The sequence below is a fragment of the Typopeltis vanoorti genome, chromosome 8, assembly GCF_054136105.1.
Source record: "Typopeltis vanoorti isolate ZY-2024b chromosome 8, IOZ_Tvanoo_1.0, whole genome shotgun sequence".
Lineage (NCBI taxonomy): Eukaryota > Metazoa > Arthropoda > Arachnida > Uropygi > Thelyphonidae > Typopeltis > Typopeltis vanoorti.
The window spans coordinates 104,221,417-104,248,572 of record NC_143556.1 but is presented as its reverse complement, the minus strand read 5'-3'; the positions used below and the strand labels follow the sequence as shown (position 1 = coordinate 104,248,572).

The 27,156-nt window shown below is 35.2% G+C and overlaps 1 protein-coding gene across 1 annotated transcript in view; it reads right to left on the bottom strand.

Annotated features, from left to right (window-relative positions):
* Positions 1 to 947: 947 nt before the first annotated feature.
* LOC150104248 (carbonic anhydrase-related protein 10-like) overlaps positions 948 to 27,156 on the bottom strand; it is a 185,663-nt gene continuing 159,454 nt past the window's right edge. The window contains exons 5-10 of the mRNA XM_090396435.1: positions 21,128 to 21,223; positions 20,683 to 20,749; positions 6,546 to 6,700; positions 5,584 to 5,715; positions 1,274 to 1,313; positions 948 to 1,061 (exon numbers count right to left, since the gene is read on the bottom strand). Of these exons, the coding sequence (XP_090252561.1) occupies positions 1,036 to 1,061; positions 1,274 to 1,313; positions 5,584 to 5,715; positions 6,546 to 6,700; positions 20,683 to 20,749; positions 21,128 to 21,223 (516 nt within the window). The 3' untranslated portion in view covers positions 948 to 1,035. The remainder of the gene's footprint in view (positions 1,062 to 1,273; positions 1,314 to 5,583; positions 5,716 to 6,545; positions 6,701 to 20,682; positions 20,750 to 21,127; positions 21,224 to 27,156) is intronic.

Here is a 27,156-nt window from a genome sequence, read left to right as displayed (position 1 = left end):
AATTGTTTAGAACTAGAATAAGATAACTGAATTTTTTTTTTTTATTATTGGTCGGAATTTGATACAATTACAAGCTGACTAGTTCGCTACGTTAACTAGTGGCTTCTCCTGGATTTGAAGAACATACAAATATTAACTTAAAACAAAGCTTTGATTATGAATCAGTACATAACTGAAAAATACCGAATTCATAGGAACCGTTACACATTACAAATACGTGAAGCGTGGATGCTAGCACTTGGTCATTGTTAAGCAGGTGCGTTCCTTGGTCGAAAGTAACATTGATCATGTTTACAACTATTTAAACTGCATGCATTCTGATAGTTTATTGTCATTTGAATTGTTTCGCTTTAAATGGATATTAATTGTAGTTCTAAGCAATATTGCGGGTTTTCATGTTTCAATTTAGACTTGTTTTGCATCTTAATAGAAATCCGCTTCTAATTTGATGTTTTAGAGGGAGGAGGAACTATTTAAGAGCCGCCTAGTTTATTTTTTACTTAATGTTAGCGAATCTGTTCTTTGTATAAAACTTAATTTCTATAAGACGTCGATAATGGTGAAGCATTAGAGATGTGAAACATTGACTACATCAACTCCAGTTAAGCAAGGAACGTCATGATGGCCTGCACTGGTTGAACATCCTATTGAATTAATTTCATTTGTTCGGTATTGTAATCTTCAAATGAATCAAGAAATCGAGTAGGAGATACAGAAATTTTTAATAAATATCTCGGAGATTTTTACAAACTGAAGTGTGATACAAGATGAGGATACTAAGGTGGCACATTCGTCTTTTTTTTTTGTTCTTCAGACGTACGTATCATTTGGAAGTTCATGTTAACATACAAAAGTCACAGATGTTTTGTTTTTTTAATCTAGTTTACATCAGTCCTCCCACTTTTTTTTGTTATTCTTCGGTTAGCACAGTTTTCATCTATCACATGGTGTAATCTACGTATTAGATGCAGCCTTTCAAAACCTCAGGAACTTTCCTCTTGTAGATTGTACCCTGCTGATAATCCAATATTTTTTCTATTGCGTCCGATCGAATACGTTGCCTAACGGAAAGTAAGCAAATAAATTAAACGTATGCACAACATTAAATCTACTCTAAAGAATGCCACATGCAAACGCAAAAAATCCTATAAACATTCTATATAATTATATAAAGAAATATAATTGACGAGTCTTAAAGAAGCTTCTTTTTTTTAAGTTAAATTCCATCTGATCCATGCGGAGACCGATTAAGCATGCACTCAAATATTCTTACCTTTGTAAAAGATCTTTCTTTCCGTAAAACATTTCTTTCCCTGCAAGTAAGAACGTAAAACATATTGCTAAGTGTACCGGAGGGTACATTAAAATATCAATCATTGTATTAAAGTGAAGGAAGAGCTATCAAAGTTGTCAAGAAGGTAAGAAAATAAAGTTTAAGTCAACCAAATGTCTCCCCGCTGAAATTTTAACCTTTACGGAGAGGTGTTACCTTGCAAAGAAGTCCTGACAGGAGGAATTTAATTGGCACGTGGAGGGCTGGCCGCAAGATGCATTTTTGGAACGGTATTTATAACAATCAATCCTCAACGAACCCGGTTGTAAATACGATATTAAAGCCTCTAAGGAGTGTGAACCTTGGCTCTTAATGACACTAAACTTGTGCCATTACCTTTCTAATGTTTATTTACCAACAACTTTTCGGAGTTTTATTTCTTCACAGTTGCACTTCCGTGTCATCAATGTTTGATCAAGGGATGACGGCGCCGTGCATTAAAAAAAATGTGGGGTGGTTATAGTGTTATTTTAATATATGTTTACAAAGTAATAATTATAGTGGGGAACTTTCGTAGCTCAGTTGATATAAACACTTTGATTGGAAAGATCTGGGTTCAAATCCCGTCTGTGACGAACCTTTCAAATCAAACGATTGAGTTAACCAGTGTCATACGGAAGCGAAGGGTTTACTCCCTTAAATTTTTCGTTCCTCAAAACAGCAGAAAAGTCACGTGCCGGACTTATTCATCATAACTAATAATCATGGGACTGTACACGCTAAGTGAAAGATGGGCTGAAGAAGAATAATCATATTGAGAAACGTTTCAAGATATATTCAGTAAGAAATGATTAATAGGGTTTACAGCGATATGCTTTTTTTTTTTTTTTTTGTCGGAACGAAGGTTTATGTTCAAATCGAACATGGTAACGTTAGGTGATCATGGCGAACTGCACATAATCATGGTTCTTGTAACTGAAACTAATACCGTATGACACCGGCCGTCTCAATCTTTAAACTGTCCGAATTGCAAGTATTCTGATTGGCTCTCATATTTTTCAAAATAATCTTCAAAGACACTGCTTGTCATTAAACACATAATACGTTAGCATTTTACATTTTCAATCACATCTCACTGAAAGCTACCAAAATATAATTTTTTTTTTTTTTTAAATCGGAGTTACAGAATTCCAATAAAAATATTCCGAAAGACAATTTCACCAGTTTTCTCCATCAGAAGCCAAGCCACAAGAAAACAGCGCTGTCGGAAGATGTAAAGAAGAAGAAATACTTGTCGTGCGAATACCGATCCGCAACCACCTTAATTAGCTAAAGAGGTTTTTGAAACTTCTTAAAAATTTTTCTAAGAAGTATTATGTTCTTATTAATTAAAACGCCATTTTATTAATTAAGTAACCGACGCGAAGACACGTATTCGTTTAATATGATCCGCTTAGAGGAAACTAGAGCAGATATTTAGCAAGTTAAATCGTTAGTTATGAAGAAAGTTCAAGTTAGTGCAAGAAAGGACGAACTTAAGGCTTCGCTATGTTAATAAGAGAACGCATTTCACGCTGAAATGTGCAAAATATGTAATTACTTACCGCAATTTTTGATAGCATAATTAATCAAACTGATCTTCAAAATTATTATTGTTAGCACAACGGAGAAAAAGTAGGACATCGCTAATTTTTTTTTTTAGATTTTTTTCGTGATTACATGAAGACTTAGTCATCCCATGTATTTAATTTTGTTGGTTTTATTACATTAATTTTTTTTTTATTTAATCGCAAGTTATTTTTAAAAGGCTTAGATCCACTCAAAACTCCAGTAATTATGACAACGAACTATTATTACCTGCAAAATATTTTAATCAATACATGATATTACAAATAATAAAGTAATATTTCTAGAACAATTATTAAACTGACTTATAAAATTGAAATAGTTCTTTGTGTATAAAAAAAAAATACTGAAGTCAAGAAAATAAATCGGAAGTAAGTTGTGATACACAAAAGACGAATCCTGTCTTTGTTAAAAAAAAAAGGACAAATTTAATCTGTGTGGTTCTCTACCTTGAGAACTTTAGGTGCTTACCAGAAAGCTACCGTCTCCTTCGGTTGAATATTTCAAGATTTCTTCTTCAAAAAAACCTAGTGTAAGTGCAGTGAACGATATCGGCTCCATTTGCTCCTCCAGGAGGTCGAAGGTCTCCTGTCGTCCCTCCATTACGAAGTAGAAGTTATATTTCGTCACTAGTAGAGGAGCATTCACAGCTAATGTTCAGTATCCATTGACTTTTTTTTGATAAATATACAAGGAATAAAAGTTTGGGAATGTGTAGCCCATAATGTACAGTTTTTAGTCTAACTTTTAATCTCACTGAAATTCCGGAATGGAGCGATACTTTAGATAATCACTTCCAAACGCATTCAACTCAGTTTGGATTTTCACTGAGTTACAAAGGAATCTCTGCAAACGTGAATATTCTACCAAAACTAAATAAAATTTTGACGCAAACTGCCTGTATAGAACTTAGTTTGCTTCCGGCATAGGATAACATACGGAAGGGATTTTTTCCATCCCAAAACATGAAACACCCTCCTCACAGTCTTGATTAGTTCGGGATCCACGCGCTCAGTCAATATCACTACCGGACAGGTTTAAGGAAACACATGCAACTACAACCTACTTTTAATCTCAGAGGGAGTTTCCACAGCATCCCTCCCAACCTGCGCACTTCCTATCGGGAGATGGACATTCCTTTGCAATACAGGAGTCATCAGTTGGCTTTGGAATTTACAAAGTATTTCTAATCGTAAACGTATAGATGTCGCTTCAGTAACATGGCATTTTATGTTTTATTTAATGCATTACAGAACACTCCAATTGATTTTTTATTCAACGGTAAACACGAAGATAGTTAACTGAGCGGCTGGTCTGAATCTTGTAAATAGACAAGATTCTTATTAACATAGGATTTGAATATTTCGAATTCTTAAGAAAGTTGGGATAATAAAGTTATGAAAACATTACATAGAATGGAAATAAAGATGATTTTGGATAGAATTACTACACTTGTGGATATGCTATGTTTAAATCGTGCACCTTTAGCCTACCCACGGAAAGAATGTACTATAGGTTTACAATTAAACCTTTCGTGTGTGGGAACCACATTAAAGGTAGGAAAGGGATAGGCTCGCCACAACACGATTTTTGTTCTTTTTTTTTTTCCTTTCTTTAATTTGAAATTTTACACTCTGAAATCCGTGCGAAAACATCCAAGGATGGCAAAAATTCACTACAGAAAAATCAGCTTTCTGAGCAGTAATATACACTGGTCTTACACGTGCATATAAAGCATATGGTTTTGCGTGTATTTCCGATTGGAATAGTAAGGCAAAATCAAACTTTTAATCTGTTCTGCAGAAGAAGATCTGAGAAAGAAGCAATTACTCGAAAATCTTTTTTTCTTCTTTATTTAGTAGCGTCTCGGCTCTACATTCATTCAACTAGCCGACGTTTCGCATTCCACTGTGGTGTTGGATGTTGTAAGAATGTCTTTCGGTGGGAGATGAATTTCATTGTTCGGTGCGACGCCTGAAGTGGATTGAGAAAGTTACTTTTGTCATACCCAAAACGTTCGATGCGCTAAATTGTATTAGATTAACAACCTTTCTACCAAGAAATTCTAAAATAAGTGTGTGGATCACAAATTGAGTGTCTGCGTCACGTTAAGTTATAAGCAATCGACTTCTCAGATCGCTCGAAGTGTTATTTCTTATTAAAGGTCTTATATCAGTAATGCGTTTGTCTGGTTTTTAAAATTAAGATGTAGTTAACCAAATAGATAGCTTAAGTAATATTACAAATGTGGGAGATTCGGCTATCTATCTCTCTAGATTTAAATGACAACAGAGCTAATAATTTGCATCTGCTTCAACACTGATTCATTTACATTTAAAAGAACATTTTAAGTAAACAAAATTTATCTTGGTGAAAGTAGAAACCAAGATAATCTTTCGTTACTATAAAGATCTTCTAAATGTAAAATATTTAGCGTCATTCTAAACATATTACTCACAGGAATATCAAAGTAATTACTCAGTTTGTTGATCCATTATAAAAAAGCTTAACTGAAAACATTAAATAATTCGAAATACATCAGCGCCTATCTAAGTACAGACAGACAAATAAAAATATGTCTGTACTTATATATATATATATATATATATATATATATATATATCAAAAACACAGTTTCGTATAAACTTAATTGAAACTGGAAATGCAAAAGAGAATTTTCTTACCTCCTCTTGTGGGGTGATTATGTTCGTCCGGACGGATCTGTTATAGAGTGGTTGGGGAGGACGAAAATTGTTAGCTAATGTGGTTTTAGGGTTTTTCTCGTCCCCTTGCATCAGTTTACGGAGGGAATACAGCTGAAAGGGAAAAAATCAGAAATAAAAGAATTTGCCTTCATTTAGTTAAGTAAGCAGAGTTCGCTACTTTAATTGTCAACACACAGAAAAACTGCCGTTTTTTTTTTCTGTTTTTAACCAACAAATGCCTTGCATTAAATTGTAATTCTACGACTATACTACCTGTGGTTATATTAATACCAGTTATTTTCTTTCATTACAAATCTGTCATTCTGATAAAATTATATTAAATCAGTTCGCATTATTTGCCCAGCCCCTCTTGTACCGCATGTGTGCACGTGTCAATAAAAGACCTCTCAAGTGACGAAAACTGAACTTTTGCCAAGGATTTTTCTACCTGCAATTCTCTCTCGATTGCGATGACGTCCTCTAACTGGAATGATCTGGGATCAATTCCCTTCGCAGTATCATTAGAGGGACGGGAAGAGTTCCTTTTCCCCCTTCCGAAATCTCGTTTTAATGGTAATGAGTGTAACGCAGCCACCCACTGAACTGGCAATACCTTGCCTTGTATGGCTTAGTTGTTTCGGCCATAATTCCAAGCAATTTTCTTTCATATATTAATTATATTTCCCCTTCTTTTTAACTATATCCCTACAATGAACTCAAACAAGATATTGCAAATATCTTGTTTGAGTTCATTGTAGGACCGGAATGAAAAAAAATTCCAAGATTAGCTATTGACAAACTTTATATTTCCTGGCATTTTTTCCCTCCTAAATTTAGACCCCTTCCTCCCAATGTTCTGTTTCAGTCCCTCTGTTTGTCCATTGCAAATAGTTATTGGAAGAAACTGAAAAAAAAAAAAAAAAAAAGATCCAGTCCCTTACCTGTGATTTGGAGATATAAAGAGGCTTGTTTAGTACTATCCACGTGACTGTCTCGTGACATCCTGGCATTGTGATTGATCCTTCATATGTCATGTACTGACTGATTTCTGGAAGTAGTCCGTGGACAGAAACGTGGGTCACATTAACGTAATGACCTGTGAGGGAAGAACACACCAAATTATTGAAGTTACGTTCTATGGGGGAAGGGGAGAACCTTTTATACTCTATTATATAGTGAAACCTGTGGAGTATTCATAACTAAAAATTCACACGGATGCCACAGTAATTAACTTTTTAATATGTAAATATTTCATCTTAAGTATCATAAGACATCAGTAGTTATTAACCAACAATAGGAATTACATTCAAAGGAAAGTAGTGCGCATTCTTACATTGGAATCCTTCTATGTGTACAGTATCTTGTCTGAGGATCCCCCAAAAAATCGGCTATAATTAAAATACAATCTGATAAATTTATTTTATACAATTGAGGATAATTTCCCAGACCTTTGGGGTCATTACGGTTAAGATTGGGTCTGTGACGTAAGGCTTCAGCACTTTTATATAAACTCTCATGTTTATATATGGATCTATGTTACAGATTGGTGGTTTTACATTGGATTCTATGGTTAGGGTTTTCAACTCCATCTTGAGCGAGGCCAGATTCGCGCGATTTGATCAGACGGGCGTGATCTTGGTGTTCAGGTCTGGTTGATTGGTTTCAGTGTGGCAAGGCCGGTGAAAATTTTAAGTGAGGGTGTTGCATATGAAAAAAAAAAAAAAAAAAAAAAAAAAAAAAAAAAAAAAATTTCCTAATCAGTAAGGAATTTATTAATAAATAAATTTAATAAAATAAAATAAGATTTACAAAAAATAGTTCACCACGAACACGCACCAATACTAAAAATTTCGTATATCACAGAAATAACGCGCAAGCATACGATACACTGCCCAAACGAGCAGTGTCGGAATCACTTGTAATGTGCAATGAGAAGCGCAAACGAATATCGGCGAGTCTGGCTGCAATTGGCCGAATGTTTTAATTCCGACACTGCGTTAGATCGCAGTGCATTTGTTTCGTAATCTAAAGCGTTAATCGAACAATTCCAATTATTAACTATTCAATTAACGTCGAAATCTAAGCTGTAACCTTTAACATGTTGTATTGCATTTATATAATGTTGCAAGCATTGTTATTATTTATAAACACAAACAAAATTTAAATTTTTCATTTTTTCCTTGGGGTGCTGCAATGTTGTAGTGCTTATGTACGAGCCGCCACTGATTGGTTTATAGGTGGCGGCGAGTTTGTATTTCTTTATAAATTTTTGACAGACGTTCCGAGATGCCTTTGATATACGGTATAGGAGTCCTACTGGCTTCTTCTTGTCTGGGTTGATGTCTAGGGAAGTGGCTGATGATTTTTTGAATTGTATCCATATAATAAGTCTGTATCTCTCTGTTCCTTTGAATATATAATTCCTAGTATTGTTTGTAATACTTAATAAGTGACCCGATTTTTTTTTTTTTTTGTACCGAAGCAGCTATTTTCCGTTCACTTTTTAAAATAATTTATAAATGCAGAAACCACTAAAGTATTTTAAATAGTTAAAAAAAAGTTCAACAATGTTCAAAACTTTAAATTTCATCTGTGGTTTTTTTCTTCCTAGGGATATTAAGTTGCCCCCTTTAGAACATCAGAAGAGATGGGTCTTATTTACCCATTTATTTATTTTCGCAAACCATAACAGAAGTATTCATGTTACAGCCTTTTCGGATTTCTGATAAATGAAAGAAACATATTTGTCTGCCGTCTTTCAAGTGTAACGAAAATAATGAAGAGCCACGGCCTCCCTAATATGCATTGTAATTATATCAAACATTTAGCTGAAATATTCTATTTTACATACTTTGCATTGTCCTAAAGAAAAACAAATTCTTATTTAGCTACTGGAAGTAATAAATTTATGAAGTACGCCTCTGTTTGCTTTTGTGCTGGGAAAATAACATTTGCTTGATTATAGGCACAAGTTCATGCCATCATTCGCAAACCTTTGTAATCAGTGATGGTCATTTTTATTAAAAAAAAAAAAAAAAGAATTCGTCCCAAATGCAGAATGCGTGGTGCAAAACTAAAAGCGCAATCGAATTTACCCTAATAAAAAAAAAAGAAATAATTAAATCAAAATCCACAATCTACTTTGTGCTCCTTTTTGAACTCCTGTGGCTGGCATCCGATTATATATTTTATTTTTTCGAAAGCGCTTGCCAATGAAACAAATTTATTAAATTAGTAAGTGAAAAATATTGAAATGAAAACAATTTTTTTTTAGTAAAACTTTTAAATAATTGCTACTACGAATTTATGATTACTTCCTGTTTCCATGGCAACTATAACTGAAATTTGTGACTTAGTTTCTTGTTTGTCATTTTGAATGCTATGATTTATTACATTATCACTTTCTCAACAATCAAACCAATCGCCATTGTTAGCTCTAACAATGAGAAAGTTTCAGTTCGCTGTAGATGTTATTTATTATTTTCAACACACTAATTATTTTCATCGTCAACAATGCTAATTGCTTGCTAACTGGGCAACAACAACAACATGATGCCAACAATTGTAAGCGATAAACTAGTGCAAATTGTATGTTAGCGATGGTCTATGTATTTTTCCCTCAGCAGTTATTCCTCCTACATTTCAACGCAAGATACTGTTTGATTGGATAGAGATGATTTGTTTCATCAGGCTTACTCGTTCCAAACTGTATTCACTTCTAAGTATAACTTCCAACCACTCTTATTATCTGTCCGGGATGAATAATTAATCTTTGCATTTCTGTCCTCGTTAGGTAATTAGCTTCCCAAATTTGTCGTTATTGATTCTTGGTATGGTCGGTTATCATGGGTATCTGCATTTCCGCAAATCAAAATGAGAAATTATCCATTGTATTAAATGCCTTGCAGGCTTTTAATATTCATCGATCCTATTGCTTCATTAAAAATAACAATAAACATACCAATTTGTTCCTTTTAAAAATGTATTTATCACATGATTTTCGATAATATCTTTCAATTGTTACCGAACAAGTGGATCAAAGTTGTTGATACAGATATCGAAACTCGGTTAATGCTGTTCTGATTATGTGTGCTGTATATGTTAGTCATCGACTATTGTTTTAAACATAATCCTTACCCTCTGCTTAAATGGATCCTTAAATGAAACAGTACTCGCTTTAGTGGGTCATCATTATAATTAGAGTTGAATAATTTTACAAGGTAGAAACAAGCCCAATATCTCCGTATTTCACGGTGAAGATCTATCCACCTCAACTCAACGCGAACGGAGGGGCGGAAGTCCGCTGATTAACAGTTTTAGACAATTTAATGCAGCCAACCGGCTTTTCATTCCTTTAGGGTTAAGCATTATTATATTTGTGAAACTGTGTGTTCGTGGACCGAGTTTCCTAGAGATACTCACTACCTCCGTACGTAACCAGCTAACTCACCATCTGTGGTTTTCTTCTTCCTCCTTTTTACGTATTCGGCCTAGTGGCCTGTTACGGAGCTGTCCTGACCTTACTCGTCCCGAGGATAAGGTGGTTAGCCCTATGCCTCCCAGTGTGTCCTATGTTTGTAGATGCGTAATGTTCTCCAGGCCGGCTTGCCTGTTCTGGGAGACCAAAAAAAAAAAAAAACCCTACCTCCGTAGGAGACCGGCTAACTCACCTTTCGTCGAAAGAAACCAAATAAAGATTCCTCACATCACTGACGGGAATCGAACCCAGGTGTTTCTGACCAAAGGTCTATACTGACTGAGTTACGGAAGCTCTACCATCTGTGGTGAAGATCACAATCTAATAATTCATAATATGCTATGAATGAGCTGCCCGGTATTGCACTATTTAAAAGATGCAATCAGGACACCTGCGGTGGCCTTCTATACGCTCCAATGTTCTTGTCTGATCCACGATGTTTTCGGAGGTCGATTTGTCTGGTTTTCTGGAACAAACAAATATTCCTTACATCAGCAATGGGAATCGAACCCAAATCTTTTACACCAGGAAGATGTAAGCTGCATCATCCATCCGACTGCCCAAGATGAGGCTGTAAGTATATATCTCTGATGTAAGACCATTTTCTGTTAGGGATTCTCGGTTAAATATACTGACTTGTGCATTATCTTGGAAAAGAAGTATCCGAAATGAATTAAATTTCACCACGTAGAGCTAAAAGGATGACTTACATGGCGATCAAGCTATGGTGACCTCTGGTGCTCCACCTCTCACAGAGGCAGCAAATCGGCAAGTGGATATTACGATAAGAAACACAATGTCCGACAAGTACCATTTCATTTTTATATGATTCCTAATTCAGACACGTAATTACACGAGTGGTAGGCAGTTCTGTTAACCTTTACTCCCCACTGTGAAACGATCTTTTCAGCTACGCAAAACAATTGTTCTCATTTGAACCAGGAATGGTTTCTTTGCACGTTCACGAGCCGCTACCTTTTATCACTGTTCAACGTGACGAGAGTGTTAAAAGCGCGCGTCTCTAGTTCTCCCGCTACTCCAGAAAATGAAGCAGAGAAAATCGCCAAAAAAAAACCCACGGTTATCTTTAGGAGAAAAAAAAAATTCTTTTATTGCTTTTATTAAACATGTGCTCAGACATTAAGTACAAGGCGACATTATCTAAATAACTCTGCTGGCTCTTTTTTCTTCTTGGCATCGCTGAAGTTAATGCCTGTATTCTTTCCAAGAAAGGTTTCATATCATACTTTTATATCCACTTCCCCAAGTGCTGATTTAATCTCGAACATTATGAAAATTATCCCGAACCACCGAGGATGAATAACTGAAATTGACCACAAGATTACGGTCCATCTTCCAATATTGTATTTCCTAATAAACAGTACTTACGCAGGCAGTGGACAAAACAAAAAAGGAAAATACCTGGAGCAATATGCTATTAGGAGTTCCCTGGTAATATGTAGAAGATTATTATTACATGTTCGATAACATTCTAATAGGCCACGGTTGGATGTTACACATTGTTAGCTAACAATAAACTGCTGTTAAATACAATAGTTATGGCTACAATACAACGTTTTAATAACAAGCTGTTGTTAGATGACATGCTAACGAGCAACTAAGGCATTGTTAGAATGTTATCTAATATGTACGCAACAATAGACCACAGCACGTGTACAGATGTTTAGAAGCGAACTAACTTATCAGCTGTTAAGGAAGTTCTGCATTGTTCTTGTGAGGATTTTTGTTTAAACGTTAAAGGGATCGCAGTTTGGGAGTTAAGTGTTAAGTTCTATGGTGGCTACCTCTACTTAGTTGAAACGAGATTTTTGCTATTTGATATGAATACAGATTTTAATGAATTTTACGGCGTAGTGTTCGTAAATGAAGGGGAAAATTTTTTTAAAGGAAAATGTGGTGATTTCATAGGAATTTATTTAATCATATTTCGTTACAATTTCTTTTATGGGTACATTGTGAAAGCCTCAGAATAATTCTAAATCTATTTCACGAAATATAATTTTAAATGGCTAACCCTAATTTGAAATTGCAATTTCAAATTAGGCTTAGTAAACATAGAAATGATCCCTGAGGATATGGTCTGATCACCAGTGAAATCAATCAAATGGCATTCAGGTATAGTGACGTCATTCATAATGAACAAATGAATTATCATCATGGTCATCAGTGAAATCTCCTTCAGGGTTTTTTTTTTCGATTTTGCATTGCCTCAAAATATGGATAATATAATGAAAACATCTAAAATGCTGGAAATTTATGGGACTTACAATAGCCAGCTGTTTGTTCAGTAAATACATTTCCGATCCTCAGCAGAAAGATTTTTTAAGATGTTGATCTTTATTTCTTTCTCTGCATAGTATTTGGTATTGACAGCTCTCTTTATTACCTCTCATTCCGTTTCGAGTTGAGAAAAATGTGTAGTGATTTCCCCCCAGACAACTAAACAATGGCTTACTCCTTAATATTCTTTATTCGAGGAGTATTATCTTTCTTGTAATGGCCTCCATTTTGTATATAGAGAACAGTAGTTTACCTACGCTGCATTGATATATCACGTGTATAATGGAACCAACTCCAGATGATGGCCCACGTTATCAAATATCAGTCGAATTAACTTTTTCCTTCTTCTCTCTTTCAGAAACTATCTGGTATTCAATTGTCAGAACAATATTTGTTTTCCGAATATAATGGGATAAGTTGAATAGTAAAAAAAAAAAAAATCGAATACGGAAGAACAAAATTGGATAAGTTCTTCCTGCAATCTTAAAACTAAATCTAAAACCCAAATATACGATATATACGTTTGCTTCTAAGGTTCACGTTTTTTTCCCCTCTGTTGAGAATTCAGCCGGTTGTCAAAATAACAAGGAAAACAGCGAAAGTAATTTTAAACTCCTACCTCAATAATAACAAAAAACGAAGGCAAATTCTCTTTCCAGAGCAAGAAAATGATCGGAGCTATTCTCAATGCCATTAGGCGCCTGTTGATTTTTTTTTTGCAAGGTGAATATTTCAAATGTACTCTGTTGATAATAGATGTAGATAATGTTTGAAGTGCAGAATTCTCTGCCCCCCCCCACCCCAAAGACTCACTACTTGCTCGTGCTCTTTCCAAATCATCTGCAAAATTGAAGTAGATACGATGAATGGCAAAGGAACATTATTTGTTCGTCTCGATGTCAAGCCCTACATTACTTGAAGTCTGTTGATTTATTACCGACTCCAGTTTCAGTGAGCTAATAGGCAATTTGAGACCAACAAAATGGCAATCGGGGAAGACTTCAGTTTTGGTGGAGAAATGAACAAAGATATTATTTATTTAGATTTTAAAATAAATATTTAGTACCTTTTTTAAATTTAATTTTCTAAAATAAAAAGGGTGTGGCGATCGGCCTTATCGACCCCCTCCCCGCCCTCTGAATCCGCCTCTACAAGCAAAACATATTATAAAAGCTATTCAGTATGAACAATTGCATAAAATACATCCAGAAAATGTAATTTACTTAACTGAACAACAAAAAAAAATTGTTAACAATATATTTCAGCTAAAAAACTGATTATTCTGCCGCCTAGTAGACGCAAGAGGAACTATTTATTTTATTATATGGCTCATGCCTACGCATGGTTATCGGAAACCTATAGCAATTTACCCTGGTTGGGTTAAAATTGTATATAATATGTATTTGTAGAAACTGTTCTAGAGCTCCAAAATAAACTTCAATCCTTCACCTGGTGCTGTCACACCGGACGATGAAAATCATCACCTCTCACTTAAAGTTATTAGCATAGCCAAACCAAATGAATTCATTATTATATAAGTCAAGTGGATATTAAATCCAGCATTATTTCAAAGCCGAATGCAGAAACTAGGAAAGTTTCGCACGAAATTTGACCAGAGAGCTTACAGGAATATACTCGCCGACATTTACCAGTTCCCTAGCGGGGACCTTATAGGAGACATGATCGCTGAACGAGAGTTTTTGCTCTCTTAAGGTTTCTGCCTGGTCTCTGAGGAGGACTAACCAGTTCGAAGCAGCCGTCAGGTCAGTGAAACTTTATCAAAATGGACCAATAGAAGGCGAATATATGGACGCTTGGACAAGCGATCAAGTTGTCCTACCGCGACCTATAAGGTCCGCGGTAGGACAACTCGTAAATGCCGGCGAGTGTATTCCCGTAAGCTCTCTGTTCAGATTCCTTGCGAAAATTTCATAGTTTCTGCATTCGGCTTTGAAATAATGCTGGATCCACTTAATTTATGTAATTTTGCATCGCCAAAATTAAGCCTTTTGGTTCTTTATTTTAGTAAATGAATTCATTATATTGAGATGCAAACAAAACGCTTTGAAATTCTTGTTAAAAATGTGTCCGTAAAAGCTCCCCCCCCCCCGTCAGATACCGGTCCAAAGCCCATTTCCCTTTAAACTTCTTTAATGATTTTAGCTGCTTAATTACAGTGCGTCACAAGATGAATGCCGAAATTCACAGATCAGCCCATAAGGTCATCACCTAACATATTTTAAATTTCAACAATGAAGGTCCTGTCTCTTCACTTCCCCAAGAAAGGCAAACTTCAGACTAATCTTGCTTTCTTCCGTTTTGCCAAAGAATGGGCAGGAAAAGCCGAGCTGTTCTGTTTTGACACTTAAATTATGCTGGATGACAGCTTTATGGTTGTATCGCCGCATCCATCTCTCTGTACGTAAAGCAATTAAAGCACTAATGACTCGGTTATATTAAACTTGGATAAAACTCGATTCAGGAACACTTCATGGAGCGTGTCTGTCGCTCGGTGAGTTGTGTTTAGATTAACGTACAAGAAAAACAAAGCAGCGATGCCTTTTATGTACCTTGTCAATGTCTTTTGATTTCAGTGAAAGGCTATTTTTATCTCTCTGTAAAAAACTGCTTCGTTTTTTACGCAATACAGCTACCGAATAGAAGAGAAAGCAAAATTCACAGAAAAGTTTTCTACTAGAAGCGGTTATTAAAGCCAAATTTATGATAACAAGTACGCATGCGTGGTGCACTTTGCATTGGCACTTTAAACAATACAGTATTCGAAATAATCAAAATGTCTGTGGTTGAATCGCTTTTGCGTCATATTTTTAAATATTGTGACGTCACAATCAACTAATAGCCATCAACGAACTATATTCAATGCACTGTTTTTCTTATGAATTAATGATGGCATTTACATGCAATGCTCATAATACAAATATACTGGGGGGAATATGCGCAAGTGGTACCTCCAAAAAACTACGAATCTGATGCTGTTGTGTCCTCCGAAGTCATTAACCCTCTCGTAATATTGAACACAGTATTTTAAGGGAAGGATGACGTAATCATTATCTCAAAACGCACAGAAACAAAGTGCGCGATGAAATTTCTATAGAAGTTGGGTATGTGATCTTACTTTATCTTGACATGAGTTGCGTTAGCGTTTCACTATTTCTGAAACTGTGTAGTATGGTGATTGTGCCACAAAGACAAAATCACTATTGTTGTTTTCTATATTTTAATAATTTGATATACCGGGTGATTATAAAATAACGTCAAGTGTTCAGAGCCCTCTAGCGAGTAATGTATTAGACGAAACACACCAATATTCGGTAGACGTACACAATGGAACATGGAGATTCGATTTAACGAAAAAAATAGTACCAAAAGTCTCCAACAGGGGAAATGTTGGCGCTGTTTACCGAGTAAAGAGCGCCAAATTAACACACGCAACTGTCGCATTTGGGCTGCAACTAATCCGCACGTGTGTCTGCAGATGCCTATCCGCTCACCCAAAAGTCACAGTGTGGTGCGGATTTACGGCATCTTTTATCATCGGTCCATACTTTTACGAGGAAAATCGCCAAAATGGACCGGTGACCTGTTCCGTCAATGCTAACAGGTATGCCAATATGCTACAGAACTTTGTGGTTCCTCAACTGCAGCAACGAGGATGTCTCGATTCGACCATCTTCATGCAGGATGGTGCCCCACCCCACATCGGACTTCAGGTGCAGCATGTTTTACGACAACATTTCTCTGACAGAAGAATCATTAGTCGTGCATTTTCTATAGAAGTTGGGTATGTGATCTTACTTTATCTTGACATGAGTTGCGTTAGCGTTTCGCTATTTCTGAAACTGTGTAGTATGGTGATTGTGCCACAAAGACAAAATCACTATTGTTGTTTTCTATATTTTAATAATTTGATATACCGGGTGATTATAAAATAACGTCAAGTGTTCAGAGCCTTGCGACTTTTGGCTGTGGGGATTTCTTAAAAGCATTGTGTATCAAGGACACGTACCCAATATTCCAACTTTGAAAGATCGATTAACGTTATACGTGAGACAAATCAATTCCGATATGTTGCAAGCCACTGTGGAAAATGTTGTAAACCGTATGCAGTTCCTGGAACATCAGAATGGTGGTCATATTGAACGTCATTTGTGATTAATAATAAACGTCATGAAATTGATGTGTGCTGTCTCTCATTTGCCATTTAGTCATTCATTAGTCACACCTACTAAAATTAATTTGGCTCCCCTGTTGGCGACTTTTGGTACTTTTTTTTCGATAAATCGAATTCCCATGTTCCACTGTGTATGTCTGCCGAATATTGCTGTGTTTCGTCCAATACATTACTCACTAGAGGGCTCTGAACACTTGACTTATTTTATAATCAGCCGGTGTGTGTGTGTGTGTGTGTGTGTGTGTATATATATATATATATATATATATATATACATATATACATATATATAGGGAGAGAGAGAATAGAGTTGGAGATGAGCTATATCCCTGCCTGACGCCCTGATTTATTTTAATCTCTTTCGTAACTTAACTGAATTTTTGCATCTTTATATAAACTGTCTAGTCTGTACCAAATGTAATGGATATTCTCGGGTTTTTTCCCCCATTATATTCAGTTGTTTTTCTGTGTGTATTTTATCGAAAGCTTTCTTGTAATTTATGAAGGCCATATGAATCTAAATTAAATTCTCTTCTTTTTCAATAATTTGTTTTAGCACATAAATATTGTCTATACATGATCTTCCATGTCTAAAACCATTTTGTTCTTCTGAGAGTCGATTGTTTGCAGCATTTCGAAGTGTCCTTTTTATTCAGGATTTTACTGTAAATTTTGTAACCTGGATTTAATAAATGTCTCTGTAATTTCTACGATCATCTCTGTCTCCTTTCTTAAATATAGATACAGTATAACTTTAGCTTTTAACCAAATCTGATGGAACTTCACATTTCCCCCAACAGTTATTAATTTTAAGAATCCATGGTGTAAATATTCTCTACCATATTTCCAAAGTTCTGTATTTATGCCAATCTAATCCGGTTGATTTTATATTTTTTTGATACTTTTATTGCTTCTTTGAAGTCTTCCAATTTTATTGGTTCTATATCAGTACTGATTTCTTAATTATTTTCCGTTATTAAATTTGGGTCATACTATAAATCCTTATAATGTTCTATTCATTGTTTCTCTTGTATTATGTTGATTTGTGCTGTATCTCTTTAATATTCTGTAAGCTATGTCTTGTCTTCTGAAGCATCTTGATGAGCTTTCTGTACTATGGTTTTAGCTATTTTTCTTTTTTTTTGTACTTTTTTCTGTTTCCTTTGTATGTTTTTAAAGGAGTGATTTGTTTAGCATTTATATATATATATTTATATATATATCTGTTTTACAGATTTTTAATGATTAATAATCAGTTATAGATCTTGTTTCTCTGCCATTACAAGCAAATTTATTATTATTGAAAACAAGTATTGGTTACTTTAAAATTATTGAAAGTACAGAAGTTCTTGACCATTGTTATTCATGCAGATTTCTCCATATTTTCCTAAGACATTTGAGATTGGGTTATTTCCAACTCTAGCATCGAGATCTCCTGCTATTAATTAATATACAGTCATTTTTATTACATTTATTTAACTTTTTTTGTAGTTCCTCATAAGATTGTTCGGAATCCTGCCTTATTCAGGGGCATATACTCCTATGATATTTAAGTAGCTCCTTTTTGTTTTTAATTTAACTATTATAATTCGATCGTTTATAAAATTGCACTTCCGTATTCTATTTTTCCGTTTATCAATTAAAATGGCCACCCCACTAGAAGCTCTGATATGTTGGTCCACTCTGCTATACAGCATAGTAAAACCATTTATATCTTTTGTTCCCTGTAATTTCTTTTTGTTATCCCAGCTATATTAATTCCTTTGTTATGCTTCGCACATTCCACGTGGCTACTTTTAAAACGTCCAAGATTCCTAATCAGTTACCATTATCCTTACTTAGTCGTTTTCCGTTGTTTTGGTCCGATAAAGTTTCCAGTCAAGCGTCTGAGTTGTCGATCGCGTCAAGGTGGAGATGCCATTAAGGAGGGATGGGTGAGTCTTCTGAATCCATTTTATATTATACACACAACCATCTTTCTCGCTCTCTGCGTGTTTCCATTCATTCTAACATCTCGCTGTGAAATATTCGCTTCCACGCATTCAGTAAATACACCAAGATGAATGACATCTTTCAAAACATCAATGATGGTAGGTAACGCACCAGCTAATGCAGAGAGGAACTCGCGATTTTTAACGATCTTTACCAAGTTTGCCTATCTTATTTTTTTTTCAGAATTTAAATATTCTATTTGAAATATTAATGAAATTTAAATTTTATATTTAACTCTTTTAAATGTTTTCAAAATAATTTTAAAATTGCCTAATTAAAAATAACACCTTTTAATATTCTACACTGTAATATAATAATTATTTCATGAAAACAACCTCTGGATGTTATCCCTGTGTGGTTTCCGGAATAAGAATAGCTCCACCGCAAATCCATGCGTGTCGTAAGAGGCGACTAAATGGACGCAGAGTTTCAAGAGTTTTGCTCTCTCTGGTTTCTTCCGGAATTTCGCTCCCGGTGAGGGGGACTTGGATTTGCCTGGGAGTGCATACATGTATTTTGAGGGTCTCTGGGGCGGTGTCCTCCGGCACGGCCCGCTGAGGGGCTTTGTCGGTAGATGCTTTTCCCCGGAATATGAGCAGTTCTACTCGGTGGTGGGGCGGGGTGCCCCATCACTGAGTGGAGCCAACGCTGAGTTGGACGGTCTTTCAGCCACTATGGAGTGGTATAGGGATCGTCCGAATTTTTAGAGTTTGCTTTACTTAAAAAAAAAAAAAAAAAAAAAAAGCATTAATGTAGCTAATGCATGTCGTACGAGGCGACTAAAATTGGTACCCAGGGAGGGTAATGGATGGCAATACTGTTGCCAATGAAGTTCTGACGCTCGGCTATTGCTGTTACCCTCCTGCCATGATCAGAGCTTTATAGCTCAATAACACCTTATCCCTACACTGTCCTCTACAGACAACGGGGAAGATGAAAAGCATTCTTGCTTCGCCCCTTTAAGCCACTCCTTATAAGGACTCTGGATGTTATACCCTGGGAGGGTAATGGATGGCAATGCTGTAGCCAATGAAGTTCTAACTGAGGCTCGGCTGTTGCTGTTACCCTCTGGGACGCAGAGATTCGAGAGTTTGAGTTCGCTCTCTTAAGGTTTTTGCTTTAAGGGAGCACTTTGAGTCTACGGGGAAGTGTTTTCCGCCACAGCCCGGTGAGGGGCTTTGTCGGTGAATGCTTTTCTTCGGAATATGAGCGATTTTGCTCGGTGGTGGTGGTGGGGGGAGGCTTCGCCCCTTTAACTAAATAAAAAAATAATAAAAATTTGGCCACCACACGAAATTCCAATTTTCAGCTTGGCAATGAAAGTGTTAAACTCAGTGGAACCAACGCTGAGTGAGACGGTCTTTCGACCACTATGGAGAGGTCTAGGGATCGTCTTAAATTTTTTGAGTTGGCTTTACTTACACATCGCAAATGAAGTCCTAACTGAGACTCGGCTAGTGCTCTTACCCTCCTGCCATGATCAGAGCTTTAATAGCTCAATAACACCTTATCCCTATACTGTCCTCTACAGATAACGGGGAAGATGAAAGCATTCTTGCTTTGCCTCTTTAAGCCAGTCCTTATAAGGACCTCTGGATGTTGCAAATTGCACAGCAGCTCTGTTGCTGTGTATCCTGTTTCAGTATTTTGTGTTATTTTATTACATACAAAAAAATTATCAGTGCATTATCTTCAGACAAGTCACATATTTTCGAATAATTAGGCCACACCCTTAGATTGTCTAAAGCATTCAAGAAAAACAGAGAAAGAGATCAGATTACTAGACAGTCTGCATTTACTTCATCTTATTTCACTATAGGTTTCGAAAAAACGACAACAAAGCAGCAGGCAACCAGAAGAAATCTCTTTTTTTGCGACTGGTCCCAAGATAGGTATTTGTCACGAGCCACTGATTAGAGGTGGAGCTGAATGACACGGTATTCGTTGTAAAGTACCAGTTCGTGTAGCCGAGAAAGAAACAGCGACTGTTGTAAGTAAAGAATTAAAAGTAAGGCTCCCCTGCTAGTCGATGATGGAAAAGGCGCATAAAAACTTTTAATTACCCAAAAATAAGAGAAAAAAAAGAATCTTTTAAAGAAAAAAAATCCTAACTTACCTTTATAGATAATTTTATCGATATGACTTGTAAGGATCCTGAAATCAGGGTTTGTTAAGTTTCCTATCTGAAACGCAAAAAAAAAAAAAAAAAAAATGATCACACATTTTATAGAACAAATTTAAAGTACCTTGAAGTATTTTTTTTTAATAACAGATTGCTAACAGTTGGCAAGTTGTTTATAGGAAATCTCACAAATAACCAACTTTATGTACAAACAGTAAAGAAAAAAATCGTATCCATGTACAAGAGAATATAGGATAAGCATTACAAAAATAAAAAGGTGTTTGAATTAAAATACAAACTAATAATTACGTTAATGAAAATGAATAAGGTTTGTAAGTAATTCATTTGAAATTATCAGTAATACGTGACTTTCTTTACCTCAACATTTAGCTGTTTAAATTTTTCCATAATAAAAAAAAACTTATTTTTACGATCTTACCTTTAGCATTACTGCTATGGCCACAATGCCTTGTGTTTTTGGAAGTGCTTCCGAGACATTTTCATACAATTGGTAATTATAGCCCACAACCTGCAACTAGGAAAGATGTATAATGACAACATATACAATAAAAAGTAGCAATATAATATCGAATAAATAATAGTTTATATAAATATTTATCTTTGATTACAGTCAGGGGCGAATTCTCTATGCTTGCTGCGCAAGCTCATTAATTGAAAAAGAAGTAATATTTATTTGTTAATAAATGCACGCATTTATAAGCATTCCATTTGGACTTTTATTTTTGTAGACAGAAGACGTCTTAAGCTTGCGCGGCAATAATTGAGCTTTGCGTTGTGTATCGAAGGCCGATGCTTGCTCGTCTAGTCAAAGCTACCTTGGCTTGCTCGGTTGTAGGAGCTTCCAGGTCCTCGCTACAGCACTGTGATTTCATGCGCGCGCATAGCCATTTCACGTCGTCTCACTCTGTTGCTTAAACACAGGCCATACGCAGCCAACGTAGCTCTAGCCAGTGAGCGTCAACCAGCCTTTACAAGTGTGCGCGTTGCTTGGGAAAATTAAGTTACAACCAACTTTTTATGACGATGTTATTGACCAGTTCATAAAGAAGAACCGTAGGGTAGAATTTGTATTCAAGTAGCTGAATTGAAAAAGAATATCATTCGTATGATTAAATGTACATAAATTTCTAAATATATAGTTTTAAATGGTCAGTAATTCATTATTCCGCTAATCAGGCTTCAATCACACCTCTCACTCTCTGAATGATAACAAGAGCAAACATGAATTTCAAGACCAGCATTCGCCCCTGGTTACAGTACATTTATAGTCATTTTAACCACTTAATTCCCAGCAATGCTGTAAAATGTTCTGATCCCGAATTAGAACTATTCACAATAAGCATTGATACCTTTCAAATGATTCATCTTAACCTATCTATTGTTGCAATGCGTCGAATCCACAAGAATTGCTGCTTGGTAGAATCGCTTCTCCAGAGGATCCGACAGATGCTCAATTCGTCGAATTGATCCATTTTTATTGTTATGAGTATGCAAGTATTTATGTAAAACAATTAAGCAGCTAAACTAATGGTATTTTTTGGCGTCTGAGTTTTGTTTCTTTGATGTTCTTGCAATTTTCATTAAATTACATTTCTGTTGATGTTTTACGATTTACTGCTTCAATCAATCCTGCATAGAATATTATCGCAGTGTTTTCAACCTTTATTCCTATATGAAAAGCTAGTTAGCCTGGGTGCAATTCATTACAATTTTCTAAGCTAATATTTTCTGTAATCAATAGTGATTTGATAAAAATAATTTTAAAAACTGCACCCCTTACAGTATTTAAACACTCTTTACTTTGCTGCATACATTTGGGGATACTAGAAAGGCAATGCGCTGCTTGTGTCACAAGTTGTTTGAATTTTTTTTTTTTTTTAATCTTACTGTAGTAAGACAAAAATAGATAATTTCTGTTTCTGTGAAGTAAACTATCTACTTGCAAGTAGATTGTAGAGGATAGGAGGAGTGAAACAAAGAATATTTTAGTATAAAGCGGAGAGTTCTATTATAAAATAATAACCCTAAAAATACCAGGCCTCTAAGATTGCATATACATAACCTGTGTGGTTTTATTATTAAACTTTATATTCAGATGCTGTGAGTGTATTTATTTTTATTTAAAAGTAAAGCTTTTAAATGATGGTTTCTTGTGTATATTTGTTACAAAATATTGCATTAAAAGAGAAATAAGAAAACAATTAAGCAACAAAAATAAGATCGAAGTTCAACTTAATTCTGATATTATATTGAAAACGTAAGTTTTTACACAAACTTCACGAATCGGGATAGGGGAGAAGCATCCACTAATCAGACATCGTTTTATAACTACTTTCATGGCGAAGTACTTTCGAAGACCACTGAAACCAATTTCCTTGTTTGCAAGCATAAAAATGGAACGTTTATAACAGACTTGCTACTGTATTGCATTGCACGAACCGTTTTATAAATGGGGGATGTGCAATGGAAGCAGTTTTTAAATCCAGTGTTTTCCCCATCCTGAAAAACCACCTTGCGCAATAAAAATAATCATTAAAGTTTGATCATAAGGGACAAGTCGGTATTCTGTCTAACCGCAGATTAGTGATTAGCTTAAATATCCTATTTCGAAGGCTTACCGATTAATCTGGCCAGATGCATATTAAAAATTCGTCCTTGGCGACCACTAAGCAACTTTGCACAGCTATCCTGTATCACGTTCATTCGTGTACGGTGAAATATAAACTTGGGTTGCTTGAGATACACTGAAGCACTTAGCAACACAACTGTCAAGTCCGTTTTATTGAGAAGTGTTCAAATAAAATGCTTTCAAAAACTGAAGCAGATCCTTTTTTATAGCATATATTTAAAAATATGTATGCTGTATATTTTTTCGCTTCCTCGAGGTGACATTATAGCTGTACGTTTTGTGATTAGCATATGAGGAATCCAATTTAGTGGATGTTTGATACTTCAGCAGTTTATTTACAATAAATATTGAACAACTTTCGAGCATCTCCTGTTATTGGTTGCGAGTGAAGGTCAAACTCTTCCACGAATATTGGTATTTTAAGAAGGGGGGGAAAAAAAGCCTGGCAAACATTCAAAGTGCAAACTATCAAAAGTGTCGCCTTCCATCCTGCAGAAACTAATCTGCAATGCTATTCATAGCAACTTCTTATTTATAGAAATGTAAAGAGGAAAGGTAGCGATATTAAATAAAATCAGCTAATGGAGGTTCGAAAAAAAAAAATGTTTTTTTGTGCAAATATCGCACACTTCAGATGAAGCAATATATAGCGAAGAATGCTCATAACAATGACATCCAAGCAGCAGTATTGTAGCTACTACTACATAATTTGGTGCAAGTTATGCAAAACAAAATTGCGAATAATTTGTTTAAAAAAAGTATCTTCTTACATAGGGATGTTCAATCTCGTACGTTAAGCTGTTAAAGTAATGAAATACATATCGAAAATGTTGCTGTTGGTCGACTCTTTTGTTTGTGGGAAAGCGAAGTTTAATTTTGTTCTCCTTAGACAACTTAAACGTTCCTTTTCCGGCTTAGACAGCTGTGCCAATCTCAGTTGGAGTACTGGTTTCTGTGAGTTTTCTAGTCAGTGAATGAAAGGGTTTAAAACATTTCTCCTGCTTCTATTCGATGTTAAGTTGCTGTTTCATATATACTTCTTTATACTTCCGTAAAGTCTCAAAAGAAAATCAGTGGCGTTCGTTAACTTACCAATTTTCTATTCCTAAAACCTCTCAAAACTGCGATTGCTTAGAAGACTAATACGGACGGACACCAGAATAATCACTGAGTTATTTTAAAACCTTAGACGTCATTCTGCTAAAGACTAAATGTGGAACATTTGCACAATCCATGAGGCCTCCAATAAGCAAGGGGCTCTCACACCGAAATATGTCAAAAAAAAGTATCAACTGTGCTAAAATATAATTTCCTAAGAATCTCTTTTAAAATCAGCTTACTTTATCTAATGGATTGATGTTTTCCTAATTAAGTTAGGAGTATTCATTGATAAAAAGTAAGAAATATTATGAATAATTTAAAATAAATTTCTTAAACTCCAATAAAACGTATCAAAATCTTCGAAAATCATGATTTTTTTTTTTTAAATATAACTGAGCAGAAATTGAAATAAGAGTGCATATTATTTCGAATATTTTATTCTGCTTTAAATTTAGAGAGATACACGTACCATATGTTATCTTAATTCTTTTTGTATTTTAATGAAGATAAGACTTAAACAACTAGACATAATACAGCGGGATTCCTCTGAGAATTTCAGTTCTTTGAAGTACCCCCTTAAGATTTTCGTTAGAACTGCGGAAATACTTAATTCGGTATGTTTATGGACGTACGAGAACCTAGTAATGGCTTAGTTTATCATACAATGGACTTTATGTATTTAAAAATTATTCCACAAAGATACACCCCGTGATATCTGCGCCTAAAAGCAAACAGGGCACTGGAACAACGTAATCGTGCTTGTTAATTATATGGCAGTGAGCAAATAGTTATTTCCATCAACAAACCTTCGGAGAGAGAAATGGGGGGAGGGATATGAGATATTTAATCAGAACCTCGATCATTTATTTTAGTGATAAGGAAATACAATTCTGCTGTGTGTGTAGGGGGGGGGCAAGATTCATTCAATATATATTTTCCTGTATTAATTAAATACCTCAGTAGGTTTAATTAAATATCAGAAATCTGGTCTCGTTTAACTTTAATGTTTCATTTCTAAAAAAAAAAAAAAAAAAAAAAAATTCATTGTGCGATATCCACCTTAGAGTGAGAATCGTTGGATGATCCTTTTCTTACATATAAGAGGCCTCAAGAAAACAAACATAAACCGGATTCCCCAGCGAATAGATTTTAATTGGGTTCCTACTTAAGCGTATCTTCTATTTTAAAGCAGGGTCGCGAGAATATAATTCTCTAAACTCCAGGATGCAATATGCTATTCAGTGAGATATGGACGAATTGACGCCTAATCTAGACAAGCTACAACTTAAGGCCTCATTAGAAGGGCCTCTTAAAAGTTATCAAGACTTCACTTAATAGAGCATAAGAATTAAGCTGATTTTTTTTATAATTTCTAATTCGTGCTTTATAACTTAAATGTTAAAAATTTCCCCATTCATGTTGCTTTTAGCAAATAATGCGCATTTCAGTCCGTTTTTCGCAATAAAAATTTCCGATGGTCAAAATCTACAGCGCTTTAGTTTTTATTTAAATGAACGACCCAAGAACTTAATTAACATTAACGAGGTACTACAGTAATCATTGGCAATTTAAATACTTCAAGGTTGGTGCTATTTGTTCTTCGCAACACGCATTTATAAACAGATTTGAAAACCTCCTCGCCTAATTTAACTTCGGATATTATTCCACAGAAGCATTTGCTTCCGATTTCGGAACTCGGATAAATGTGTGAACATTTAAGTAGCAAAGGACCTTCTTTATTTAGCCATGAAACGTTTATTCGTTAATTAGCACGAGGTGTATAGTAATGATCGTACGATATACACCTCACTATCGCAGATCGTTCCGCTTAAGAAGGGAGAGTGAAAAAAAAAAAAAAATACTCGCAGCCTCTCTTCTTGATCACACATTAAACGGTGCGCACCATTTATCTAAATAGTATTTAGGCTCGTGCAATTTCACGATAGGTTATTGGCGAAGAACAGTACGTGAGCGTTTCTTGAGTCAAAATTACTTTTTACCCCTTCCTGCTCCACTAAGTTCATTTCTACAAGAAGAACTCACTTAAGTGGCTATGAAATACTTATTGTAGCATCTATTTATAGCACTAATGCGAACTTTGTCAATAAAGTTACCAAAGAGACTGACTGCCAATAGATTTTTCATTAATACGCTACCATATGGAGTTTGTATTCGCTAATCTCTGTGTAAATATGGCAGCTACGTTTTAACTTTTTTTTTCTCTAAAATAATTCCGCTATGGTTTTTTCATAAATAATTATGCATACTAGATTATAGTTAAATAAATAAATAGAAATAAATTTATCTTCAGTTATTAATGATAATTTTATTAAAAATAAATAAAAAAACATTCCCTCACCTCAAATTAATTTAAATGATTTTAAATAAATTGCATACAGTTCGGAATAATCCACACTCAAATCTATCAGCTGTTATCACCTCTTCTCTTGCAAACATGCTGCAGGATTTCAGCAACTCAAATCCATCCTTAAGTGTCACAAAAAGATTCCTACAGCAAACCCAATCCATATTATCTGCACTCTCTGATGCATAGGAAAAAAAATCGTCCCAAATTCTCTTAGGATTATCGGTTGGAATGCCAACGGTATAAAAAACAAACTGTTAGAAATCCAGGAATTTAATAATAGATACAATCCAGATATACTGCTAATTAATGAAACTCACCTGAGGCCTGCTGACACCCTGAAAATCAGAGG